Raw genomic sequence first — 12,982 nt, forward strand, 5'->3', positions numbered from 1 at the left:
TGACTTCACGTTCCAAGTGTGTAAGGAAATTAAAATGGCCCAAAATACAGAAGGTTTAATACAAACATGAAATCATTTCTTTTCCTTTTTTGTTCAGGTATTTATCAGAATCAGAATCAGAAATGTTTTATTTGCCATGTACAGTTTTAAGGACAGTACAAGGAATTTGACTTGGTGGTTGGTGCACAAAACAAACAACAAAAACAAATAAAAACAAAACAACAAAGAACAACCCAGCAACAATAATAATAATAATAATGATAAATATAAAGGATGAGGGATAAATAAAGGATAGATAGAGAATAAAGGATAAATAGGATAAATATAAATTATGATTGTATTGTTAAAAATTGCTTCAGATATAGATATTGCAAAAAGTTCAAATTTATTTTGTAAACTGTGGCTACATTCCTTACAATTTGCACAGTGAAAACTTCAGCAGGGAACACATTTTTTAACACATTTTCCAGCCGACATTTCAGATCCATCCCAGATTGATAGCAAAAAAGGCCCAAATGTAAATCTAAAAAGCACTCCACGTGCATGAGCTTTTTGAGCTTTTTCTGAGAGAACAGAATCAAGCTGCACACACACAAATACTGAGAAGAATACAATACGCCACGTGCTTAACTAACCTTTGACACCTTGGAATACAAGAGGAAATATAAGATCATTTCTGATTTGGTGAAAAAAAAAAAAAAAAGTCTAAAATTTTAGTTATTTAAGTGTTTAAGCTTGAGCTCAACAGACTGCTGTTGGGTGAATAAATATGATTTGTTGTCATTGAACTAACATAATGGACTAAACTGTGAGCACAGCAAGCCCGAACAAAATATAAAAACACCACATACCAGAGAAAGTGTTCACACACACATGCACATGCGCGCACACACACACACACACACACACGCGCACACTCACACACGCACACACACACACACACACACACACACAAGCTGCATAAGAAAGACCTTCAAACTATTTACCAACCTCACAGACACTATCATAAAATCACAGGAGTCCCTCAGGTAACAGTGTGTGGATGGACTTTGGTCAAGGCCGACACACACGCACACACACACACACACACACACACACACACACACACAGTCAATCAACTGTGTTTCCTAGTAATTTCTAGGGAAGTGTGTATATTAGTATATCATAACCTCCACCTCTGAACTATTTGTCAATACCTTCACACTGCAGGTCTTATTAATGCTTAATTCGGATATTTTTGCATTATGATGGTATGTAGTTTAAACATCCTAAAACATCTTAAATGCAGGGTGTCCACGTCAGTGGCAGATGTTGAAACCAGTGTTGCTGCTGTAGAGCTGGTGACCCGCTGAGGCATGTGGTTACATCATGGCCCTGAATCCGCCCTCGGGTCCTCCCTGAATCTCCACAGGTATAAAAGCAGAGCTGCGGGCTGTAGACACTCATCACAGCCTCAGCTCTTCATCCTCCTCTTCCTGCTCTTCCTTCTTCACCACAGCAGCATCATGATCATCAGCATCGCTCTGATCTGGGCCGTCCTGGTTGGATTCTGCTGTCTACTGTGGCTCGCTGTGGGAATCCGACACAGGTAAAAGCAGCAGAACCTTGACTCTGTGTATGACTTCATTCACCTTTATTCTAAAACCCTCTGGGGTTTCATTTACAGTGTATATGATTAATTAAAAGCTGTCATTAATTAGTCCTGAGGCACTATTTCCCATTGACCCATTTTACCAAACAGTGTTTCTAAATAGTAAAATGAGGCTGTTTCATCACTGACCAACAACATGTGACAACCTGAGATACTTTATATAGTTACTTACTTAGTTACTAGTTTACTACCCAGTTACCTACTTACTGACTTAGTTCCTAACATATTTATTTAACTTTTTTGTCTATTCACAAAGTCATTTACTTAGTTTCTAACATACTTACTTACTGACCTGCATACTACTAACTTAATTACTACTCACTGAATTACATACTACTTACTAACGTAGTTATTGACTTACTTTTGTTACTAACTTACTTATAAGTAAGATTTGGTCTAAAAAGAGACGATGACATGAGGTCTTGATTTAGACGTCTAAATCTAAACTCTCACTGTACATTGATCAATAACTGTTAATAATGTTTTTATCCAACATCTGTCCATCATTTATACAATATACAGTTGTTTTTTTATTTAATATTTAATAATTAATGGATTATACTTTTTTGTCTAGATCCGGGCAAAATTATATACCATTTATAGACGGGCAAATTTTGGTCTAAACTTAGACAAGACATCTATTAAAGGTGCAGTCCGCAACTTTCAGATCTCTCTCTCCCCGCTGCTCTCTTGTCCTGCCTTCAAACTTTCCAAAATCCGACAGCAACATCACAGTAATATAGCATGCACTGTTAAAAAAATATTACTGCAGCGCACACGGAGGCTGCTGCGCGCACACGAACAACACATGCACCACAGAGTTCTCGCGTAACACTTACTAATCAAACATAATGTAAATCAAGCAGCAGTAATTGCCTTTCAAGCAGAAAAGTCACCAGTTCCATCTTCTTCTCCTCCAGACCATACACTGCAAAAAAGGTGCTCCAGTCCCGGGAAAGGGGCGGGGCCTGTGAGCAACAGCTGTCAGACAGTCCATCACACACAATCCTGGCTATGATTGGTTCTTTTTGCTTTGTTGCAGTGCATTCTGGCAATCTGCCAAAGGCAGCAGGAGCAGCGGGGGGGACTGTTTTTTTTACACAAACTACTAGTTTGATGTAAAGCTCTCCTTAGATAGTGACAGCTTTAGTAAATATGACAAAAAGCCACTTTTATGAGAGTTACTGACTGCACCTTTAACCTTATTTACATACCTAAATAGTAAGTTTGTTAGTTACTAACTAACTCACCTAATGTAGTTACTTACTCATTTAGCTGTTACCATCCTCACTTACCTAGTTACTGACAGTATTTACTCACTAACTTCATTTACCTGTTCAATTACAAAGTTTGTGAGTTATGTACTTAGTTACTCCCTTATGATGGTTGTCATTCAAGCATAATTTTCTGCAGCACTTTATGTTCCAGTGGGTTGGATGTGAGAACATGCAAATTGCACCCATGAGCCTCTGTGTGAGACTGAAGACGCTTTGCTTTCATTGATCTTAAATGATGTCACGCATCCACAGTCACAAAGGCCAACAGTCATCATTCATCTGGCAACATAAACTCTTTGCACAAATAGAATGAATATGTGCAGTCGGGTAATGAAGATAATCATCAACGTAATGAAGTTGTTAATGATGTAATAAGTTACGTAATAACTGAAAATAAGGTATTTTGAGATATTTTTGCAAATAATTAGCCCTGCTATTCGGTTAACATAAACAGTATCTTAATGAATGAGTATAAGTGTGACAGCAGTAAGGTGTGCTTGCAGTGATGAACGTGAGCTCCTCTCTCTCTCTCTCAGACTAAGTGGTGAACCTCCGGTGGAGAACGGGCTGATCCCGTACCTGGGCTGTGCCCTGCAGTTTGGCGCAAACCCTCTTCAGTTCCTCCGCAGTCGACAGAAGAAGCACGGACATATTTTTACCTGCAAGATCGCCGGCCAGTACATCCACTTCCTGTGCGACCCCTTCTCCTACCACTCGGTCATTAAACAGGGACGACACCTCGACTGGAGGAAGTTTCACTTTGCCACGTCTGTCAAGGTAAATGTCGGACATTCGCCTGTGATTCAGAAGTGACACAAAGCTCAACAACTAAATCGCTCCCTTCTTTTTCAGGCGTTTGGTCATGACAGTTTCGACCCTCGCCATGGTCACACCACAGAGAACCTCCACCAGACCTTTCTGAAGACGCTGCAGGGCGAAGCGCTTCCTGCGCTGATAGAGACGATGATGGACCACCTTCAGGATGTGATGCTGAAGTCAGACACGCTCCGACCCAGCAAGAGCCGCTGGGAAGTGGAAGGCATCTTTGCCTTCTGCTATAAGGTCAGCAACCAAACAGAGAACATGCAAGTCCACCAACACTTAACCTATGGACTATTGTGTAGCTCACACACACAACCTCATGAACCGAATCTTGTACAATCGTCCATGCAGTCTTTGGTCTAGTGCAGGGGTCAGGAACCTTTTTGGCTGAAATATTTTAAAATGTATTTCCATGAGAGCCATATGATACTGAATATATAAATGCGTGCATTTTTACGATAAAACATTTCAGAGTATCATAAGTCTAAATGTATTTTTCTTAATAACGTTATTATACTGAAGCGAACCAATAATAAATCAAATACTTCTTACTTTTAATGAGACTTCTGGTGCTGCATGGTTTTGCTGATGGCTTTGTGGTCTAGTTGATAGGTGGTGAGGTTAAGCTTCATGCAGGCGTTGAGGCTTCCATCCGTTAAACGTGATCGTAGGTTGGTCGTAGCAACAATAAAGTTGACCACCCGAATGACCAGCGACATCACCTCACCCAGCTGTGCGCCACACGTTTGAGCACAAAGCACCTCCCCCAACGGAAACTGAGGATGGGCCTCATTTCATGTTCGCGAAGCAGCGTTTCAAAGCCTTTGTTTTCCCCCACCACACGCGGAGAACCATCAATACACACTGAAATAAGCAGAATGTTACCAGTAGCATAACTTGCAATCACACTAAACTGGGATAAATGACTTACGTCTGTGGACTCGTTCAAAGCGTGGGAAAAGTATTGCACTTCATTTACGTCCTTAGCTTGTGTTTCCTCCATGATGGTACAATCGTGAACAGTTCCTGCAGACAGAGGCATATCTTGTATTCGTTTAATTATCTTGTTTTTATCTGAAAAGTCGTCAAAAAGTTCCGTGGCCACATCAAGCATGAATGTTTTGGCGTACTCCTCGTCTGTGAATGGTTTTCCGTTCCTCGCTATTGCTAAAGAACCAGCAAAGCTACCATCATGTTGCATTGAAACATGGAGTTGCTGCTGACTTCTTTCTGCTTTTTGGATGCAAATATTGCATGGCGTGTGTCGAAGTGCCGCTTCACTTTTGACCGTTTCATTGAGGACATTTTATCACTGCATATTAGACACTGCAGAACTTGCTTTATCCTCAAAGGCAAATTCCTCCGTCTACTTGTCCTGGAAATGTACAGTACTCGTCATCTTTTTTTTTTTTTTTCCACCTTCAAATCTTCTTTTCAAAAGGGTTTTATCCACATAACTATTGAGCTAAATATTTGATTGAAAGGCAGGGCGTTTTGTGACCTCGCAATACGTGTAGCTGTGATTGGCTCAAGCCTGGCAGGTAGCTGGAGCCAAACCCTGGCCAAGCGGCAGAGAATGGATGGATGGATTAAAATCTGTGAGAATGTTTTAAAGCGCTAAGATTTATCTGCGAGCCAGATGCGGTCATTAAAAGAGCCACATCTGGCTCGCAAGCCATAGGTTCACGGCCCCTGGTTAGTGGGTCTCCATCTTCCAGAGGGTGTCCTTTCCGTCTCATGCACCAATATCTGAATGTAAACGTTGGTTTTAAAAACCTTGTTGTCTTGACAACCAAAACACTTTGAAGGTAAACATGCAGTAAGTTCATCCTCATTGAAAACGTTAATAACCCGTAATACATATAGGCAAATATACATGTTAGTAGCATTTGAAGCCATGTTAGGATGCATTTTCCCTGATTTCCGTTCTACTGTCCTGCAGGTGATGTTCGAGGCTGGCTACCTGACGCTGTTCGGGAAGGAATTTGGCGACGACAAGTGCCAGGCCCGGCTGACGGCACAGAAAGCCCTTGTGCTCAACACGTTGGAGAACTTTAAAGAGTTCGACAAGATCTTTCCTGCGCTGGTTGCTGGCCTCCCAATCCACGTCTTCAAGAGCGCCTACAGCGCCAGAGAGGTCAGTTCAGACAAACACAGATAACTAACAACGTCAATGTCAATATCTGGTGTCTAAAATCCTCTGTTTGCCATGTTTCCGTCCAGAACCTCGCAAAGACCATGAACGCTGAAAACCTGTCCAGGAGAGAGAACGTTTCAGATCTCATCTCCATGAGGATGCTCTTGAACGATTCCTTGTCCACGTTCAATGACGTGAGCAAAGCGCGGACTCACGTGGCTCTGCTGTGGGCGTCACAGGCCAACACGCTGCCTGCCACCTTCTGGAGCCTCTTTTACATGATCAGGTATGAACGTCAACAAACCCAAAACATCCTCCCAACCTGAACATTATCAGCCACTTCACGTTTACACCCGTAACAAATGCTTGCATGATAAACGTGAACATAAAACTTTTTACTCATGTAAATAAAACCTAAAGCTTGTTACATGAACACGTGAAGTATATTGCATGCGACCAACGTGCACATGTCAGTAAAACTTTTACAAGTGCATGTGAAGTCTGCGCACGTGTTTACATGAGCACGCAAACAAAAAGAAAAGTGTGTGCATGGCCAACGTTTAGGTTCAACCATTTAAACGTTTTTACACAATGTTTGAGTGCACATTGTTTATGTGACCATTACCATTTTAAGGTAATAATATGTGATCATTGAATCGATTCGATTTTATTGACTCTCTTTGGTCATCGGTTCGTTTGAGTCCTGAGTGTTCCCGATGGTTAACGGTGTTTCTGGGGTTCAGTCAGTGATCAGACTCATCTGATTCCTTTAATGTTTACGTCCTGAGTGAGGACAAATATTAGCTTCTTTAACCCAGCTCGTTCATTAACCAAGTCCAACAAAAAACACAGGTGAGTCAAGCACGCTATGCTAAACGTGATAGGACGCAAACCTAAAAACCGCCATTTGGTTCAAAAGTTCAGGCGCGATAGTAAACACAGAGAGTAGACGGAGCTAACCGCATTATGACATCCAAATGAGAGCCTTTGTTTAACACGACCAGTAGTTAGAGCCCGTTGTTCACACACAACCTGAAGCCGGGTGTGTCTAATTACTCACCGAGGGTTATGTTTCTTACTCGAGCTGCGTCAGTTTTAAGAACCAGTCTGACTGAACCGTGCGGTTCTGTAGGTTTGACATCTGTTCCTGCTCAGACCTGATCCCGTGCTGTGCAGGAGAGCAGCTGGAGAGAAATGCTCCAAAACAAATATGACAGCAGTGTCTGACACAAAAAAACACCCTGTCTTTGAACCAATGAGCAGCAGGCTGCAGGTTCGAGTCCTGTCCTGAGCCTTCTGAGTGCCCCTAGGGGGAATGAATGTGTTCAAATGCAGAAACAGTGAGAATTATATTAAATCCAGCATTATTATCTTTACACATTATATGCATGTAGTCCAATGTTTATAACATTCTCTGTAATTCTAACAGAAAACCACAGCCCGACTCGAGGAAAACGTCCAACCTGAGGGAGATTCATTGTTGTAGCAGAACATAAACTATGCAAAAATTAAAAATTGGTGCACATTAAAGTAAAGTTTTTATAAGATGTAACAATTGATAATCATGATAAAAGTGTATTTTCTACACTTAAAAATGCATTTTTTTTTTTTTCTTCTGGTTAATTTTTTGGTTAACTTTGCTAGTTTTATACATAAAGTCTGACATTATTATGACATGACAATTTAGAAAATGTATTGTTAAACTTTAAAATGTCTGGAAGGGACTGCAAAGAGAGAATGTAGAACAATTGTATTGCTGCAACGCAAGTTAAGCAGTGGTTTTCAACCAAAAATAGCGAAAATTGCACTACTTTACTTGAAGTTTTATATATAATGCTGACATTACGCTGTCATTATCTGTCATTAGCATGAATAAGGTGTCATGAAGGCTGTCATTAAGTGTCATCCGTTACCCTAACCCAGAGGTCTGCAACCGTTACTCCCAAATGAGCCATTTTGCCTCATCTCGCCTGGATTAAAGTCCTTCCGGAGCCAAAAAATGACCGTCTCAATGAAGACAATATAGTGTTTTAAATTCTATACAGTTAATTAATATAGTATCAAATAATTTCAAGAGTTAATAGATTTGAATTACTTTAATTTGATAACACATGATCATGTGATGTCTGTGCTAATTTTTTGCAACATATCAAGCATGCATATTAAGCCGGCATGTTGACAATTAAATAAATCTTTCCCCACACATATAAAATCTCTTTTTTTTCCAGAATAGTCCATTTGTTAGTTTAGTTTTCTTACCAGGGATTTAAAACTTTAGGTTCGCCACAGTTGATGGTCTGTAGAGGTTGCAGGAGTTGAAGTAGGAAGGTGGCTGAGTTATTGCACAATGTGATTTATTTTTAGGTTGACCAATGGTTTTATCATAATTTAATTTGAAGTTAATGGCATTAATCATCAATACCCTGTGAAAGAAATAACTCATTATTTAATTTTGGGGGGGTTTTTTTAGCTACAGGTAGCCATTGCAAAAGAGTCAAAGAGCCACATGAGGCTCCAGAGCCGCAGGTTGCAGACCCCTAACCCTAACATTAACCCTCACCCTTTGTTACCCTAACCCTAACCTTAACCCTTTGTTAGGACTGTCACTAAGTGTCATTTGTTACCTTAACCTCTAACCATAACCATAACCCCACTAGATCCCCCCACCTAACCCAAAAATGGCAACATAGCTGCAAAGGTGTCATCATTTAGCGAAAGGTGTCATAATTTAGTGCACTACACTTAATGACAGCCTTGATTATTCATGCTAATGACAGACAATGACTGAGTAATGTCAGCATTATGTATAAAACTTCAAGTAAAGTGTTGCATTTTTTTCTATTTTGATTGAAAACCACTGTCTACTTTGTGTTGCAGCAACACAATTCCTCTAAATTCTCTATTTACAGCAACTTCCAGACATTTTAAAGTTTAACAATCTATTTTAAAAATGTGTATTTATTTAAATGTTTAAAAACGTTTCATCTTTTCACAATAAAATCCTGAAAATGTGTGCATTTGTGTGTGTCCACAGGAGTCCTGACGCGCTGAAAGCGGCCCGTGAGGAGGTGCAGAGCATTCTGACAGCTTCAGGTCTGACTGTGGATCCTAGCGTTCCCTCCCTCAGCCTGAGCAGGAACCAGCTGGACAACATGCCTGTTCTTGGTAAGACTCCTTCATCATCATCAATCGTCATTGTCATCACATGCAGAGGTGAAGCTTTATTTCCACAGGCCAGCGTTTCAAAACACAGAGTACATTGTGATAAAGACACACTCTATGTTCCACATCACACAGCATTCACAGTGTCAGCATCCTAAAACAAGCCTGCTAAGTTGTGTGTACGATCACCTGAAGATAACGTGTATATGCAAGATTTTTGGGAGCACATGGAGTTGTTTATAATAGCATGTAAAGGTACTGTACAATGTACTTTTAACCAATGTTTACATGTATAGGAAACTTTGTAACACTTTACTTGAAGTTTTCTACATAAGGCTGACATTACGCTGTCAATATCTGTCATTAGGATGAATAAGGTGTCATTAATCTGTCATTGAGTGTTGCTCGCTATAAATTATGACACCTTTGTTGGCTTTTTTTGGGTTAGGTGGAGAGGTCTAGGGTAAAGGTTAGGGTCAGGGTTAGGGTCACGAACGACACCTAATGACAGCCTTCATGACACCTTATTCATGCTATTGACAGGTGTCATGCCTTATGTATAAAACTTCAAGTAAAGTGTTACCGGAAACCTTTAAACGTTTGAAAATTAAGTTCCTATAATTTATTTATTTTATTTATTTATTTTTTTTTATTACAATAATTGTTATTACAAATATTAAGAAATGGAACTTACATTAATATTGTATATGTTTGTTATTTAATACAAGTCTATTGAATATATATAAAACTAATATTAAATGATTATAATAATTCTATTTAAAAAATAATTTCTTTATTAATCCCAGGGGGAAAATGCTTTAGTTACAACCACTTAAGAAAAAAAAAAAAAGAAAGAAGAAAATGTTTAACAAAGACGAAAGAAAGAATAAATAAGTGTATAATTAAGTAAAAGATAATAAGGGTCAGATACACACACGTTACAGAAAAACACACAGTAAAAAATGAAGTAAGATTAATATTGATAATAATAATAATATACAAATGACATGGTTTGGAGGCAGAGGTAGAAGTGAGAGCAGTGAGATGAATCCACAAAGCACAGGAACTGACAGTGTCTCCATGTTCACAGACAGTATCATTAAGGAGGCCATGCGTCTGTCCAGTGCGTCCATGAACGTGCGCGTGGCCAAAGAAGACTTCCTGCTTCACCTGGACAACAATGAAGCCTATCGCATCAGAAAGGACGACGTGATCGCTCTGTACCCGCCCATGCTGCACTACGACCCCGAGATCTACGAAGACCCCTTTGTAAGCATCACTCACCTCCACAGAGTCTCAATAAGTAACAAGATTTGGATGAATAATTACCCAATGTATATGAATTAATAGACACACGTATTTATTTTCTTTTTAAAGGGAAGAAACATAATTTGAATAATAATGAGTTAATAAATGGATACATGTAGAAGCATAAATAGATAAATAATTGTTCTCTTCTGTAAGTGAATGTGACAAATAAATAAATAAATATTTTAATGTAAAAATAAGTAATTAGATAAATCCAGAAATAAATTAATAAACTGGTGAATTAGATAAATGAAAACAAACAAACAAATAAATAAATAAATAAATAGGTAAATAAACCCGAGACAATAAACAGATAAATACAAATGTTACATCAGGATACACACTAAAGAAACAAATAAATATATAAATAAAGGAATAGGTGAATACAAAATAAATACATGGAGAGACCAATGACCATGTAAATCAATGATTCTCAACTGGTGGGTCGTGGACAGCTGGTCAAAAATAAATGAATAAATACTCTCTCATGTTGGACTTGTCTTTTATTTTGAAATAAACTTTTCTTTTGACAGGCATGCTGTGAAATGCATATTGCACAGGAAACAACATACATTTAAAAAAAGATGCTATATGTGTGTTTTCAACAGCTATTTTTGAAAAACTAAATTTGGTTGGTTGAATTCTAAAAAAAAAAAAAAAAAGAAAAGTGGGTCGTGATTTAATGAGTCCCAGGGTGAAACCAGTTCAGAACCCCGACATAAATAATAGTCATTTGAATGAATCAAATTAATTAGGTAAACAAAAAGTTAGTGAGCATAACAATCAACAAACCTGTGCAGGTTAAAGGACTTCACGTCTTTAATCTGTGAGAGTAAGATGATCTTACTTTAGGATATACTTAAAGATGAACTGATTTAACAAATTGGTAAATGAGGAACTTTAATGCTAACATGTCTCTTCTGTTATGCTGTCCTGCAGGAATACAAGTATGACCGTTTCCTTGACGACCAAGGTCAGGAAAAGAGCGTTTTCCACCGTGACGGTAGACGTCTGCGCTACTTTTACATGCCGTTTGGCTCGGGCGTCACCAAATGTCCCGGACGCTTTTTCGCCATTTACGAGATCAAGCAGTTCCTCAGCCTTGTGCTGGCCTACTTTGACATGGAGCTGCTGGACCCCGCTACCAAAGCCCCGCCCCTCGACCAGTCTAGGGCCGGACTAGGAATTCTACAGCCAATCTATGACGTGGACTTCCGGTTTAAGCTCCGGTCAGAGCAGTAGACTCTAAGAGACTCTAATTCTGTACAAAGTGTGTATTTATTAGCTTGTGTAAATATGTGTACATAGACATGTAAAGACCTTGGACTCATGGAGGATGAAAACTAAATAAAATGTGACTTTTACTTGAAAACAAATGAAGAAGAAAAGCCTTCCTTTCTATGTGTTTGTCCAGCCTGTGACGTTATAGAATAACTGTGTTTATGGAGAAAATACAAGTGAGTATGCAGTGTTCTGAAAATGTCACTCAAAGTTACACAAATATTTCCCCAAATCAAAGGACAGTTCCTTTGATGTCACATGGCTTTTCACTCAAGTATTGCCCCTCGGAATCAGTATAATGGTCAATAACCAATAACCGATAATCAATAACCATTAAAGGTAGGGTAGGTTATTTTCGAAAGCTAGCACGATTTTGAAATTTTGCCTTAAAGATGGCTCCGCCTTTACCCCCTCCCCCCTCCCCTCTGTGCTCCATCTCACATGCACACAGCTGCTGTAGAAGAGGAGCTCAGCTCATCACTCGTATTGTCTAGAAACTTAATTGTCTCATGTCTCATTCAGCAGTAAGTAAACAATAAACTTTACCATCATACAGTATATGTTAAAAAAAACGTGACCAAAAACTCTGTTGTCAGCGGTGACGCGCTTTCAGTGTGAGCTCGTGCATGCAAGGGATCGAGAACGTGCAGGGAGACGGAGACGTGATTGGTTAAAAAAAAAACGGTTTGTTTTTTCCCATTGGTCGAAGTTATTACAGATTTACAGCTGCTACTGTTGACGGATTTTCTTCATTCCTTTTTCGGAGCACATAAGGTCTTAAATTCTATCAGGATATAAAGACAATTTCAATCATAAACTTAAAAAGTGTATCTGGAGAAAATTGCCTACCCTAGCTTTAAACTTGCAAAAACAACAGGACCAGGCCCTACCACAGCAGATCAGACCCAAGGTGCATCTGAGATGCATGGAGAGGCCCCAAGTGGCTAAGATAGTGTGTACAGGAACATCTTTGTACCCAGTATGGACTGGAAGCTCCCAAATCCTAGTGGGACACACCACCAAAAGTGGTTGAGAACAACAGAACTGCTTGCTGGGACATAGTGGAGGTTGACCAACACCAGCAAAGGGCAATGGTGAGAAAACTGTATCAGATGTATAATGTCAAAGCTCACGTGGTCCCTGTGGTAATAGGACACTCAAACTGGAAGAATGGCTTCAATAGATTCCAGGAACAAAATCTGAAGCCTCATTCCAGAAGTGTGCAGTGTTAGGAACAGCTCAGACACTGAAAGTGAAGAACCCTAAGAGGAGAGGACTGAGCTTGAGAAAGACATACATACATACTACAAGAGAGTTAGAGAATATATAATATAAATATATATA

The 12,982-nt window shown here is 39.4% G+C and overlaps 1 protein-coding gene and 1 long non-coding RNA gene across 2 annotated transcripts; one reads left to right on the forward strand and one right to left on the reverse strand.

Annotated features, from left to right (window-relative positions):
- Positions 1-1,458: 1,458 nt before the first annotated feature.
- On the forward strand, positions 1,459-11,661 carry cyp7a1 (cytochrome P450, family 7, subfamily A, polypeptide 1). The gene is made up of 8 exons (XM_028472762.1): positions 1,459-1,588; positions 3,465-3,705; positions 3,781-3,990; positions 5,693-5,887; positions 5,974-6,173; positions 8,922-9,052; positions 10,140-10,318; positions 11,297-11,661. The coding sequence occupies exons 1-8, from the start codon at positions 1,506-1,508 to the stop codon at positions 11,597-11,599; spliced, it is 1,542 nt and encodes a 513-aa protein (XP_028328563.1). The 5' UTR covers positions 1,459-1,505; the 3' UTR covers positions 11,600-11,661.
- Positions 4,353-7,068, reverse strand: LOC114479206 (uncharacterized). The gene is made up of 3 exons (XR_003675967.1): positions 6,948-7,068; positions 4,682-4,776; positions 4,353-4,614 (listed from the first exon to the last, which is right to left on the reverse strand). It is a non-coding gene; the product is annotated as an uncharacterized LOC114479206 (long non-coding RNA).
- Positions 11,662-12,982: the final 1,321 nt, after the last annotated feature.

This window comes from Gouania willdenowi, chromosome 17 (genome assembly GCF_900634775.1).
Source record: "Gouania willdenowi chromosome 17, fGouWil2.1, whole genome shotgun sequence".
Classification (NCBI taxonomy): Eukaryota; Metazoa; Chordata; class Actinopteri; order Blenniiformes; family Gobiesocidae; genus Gouania; species Gouania willdenowi.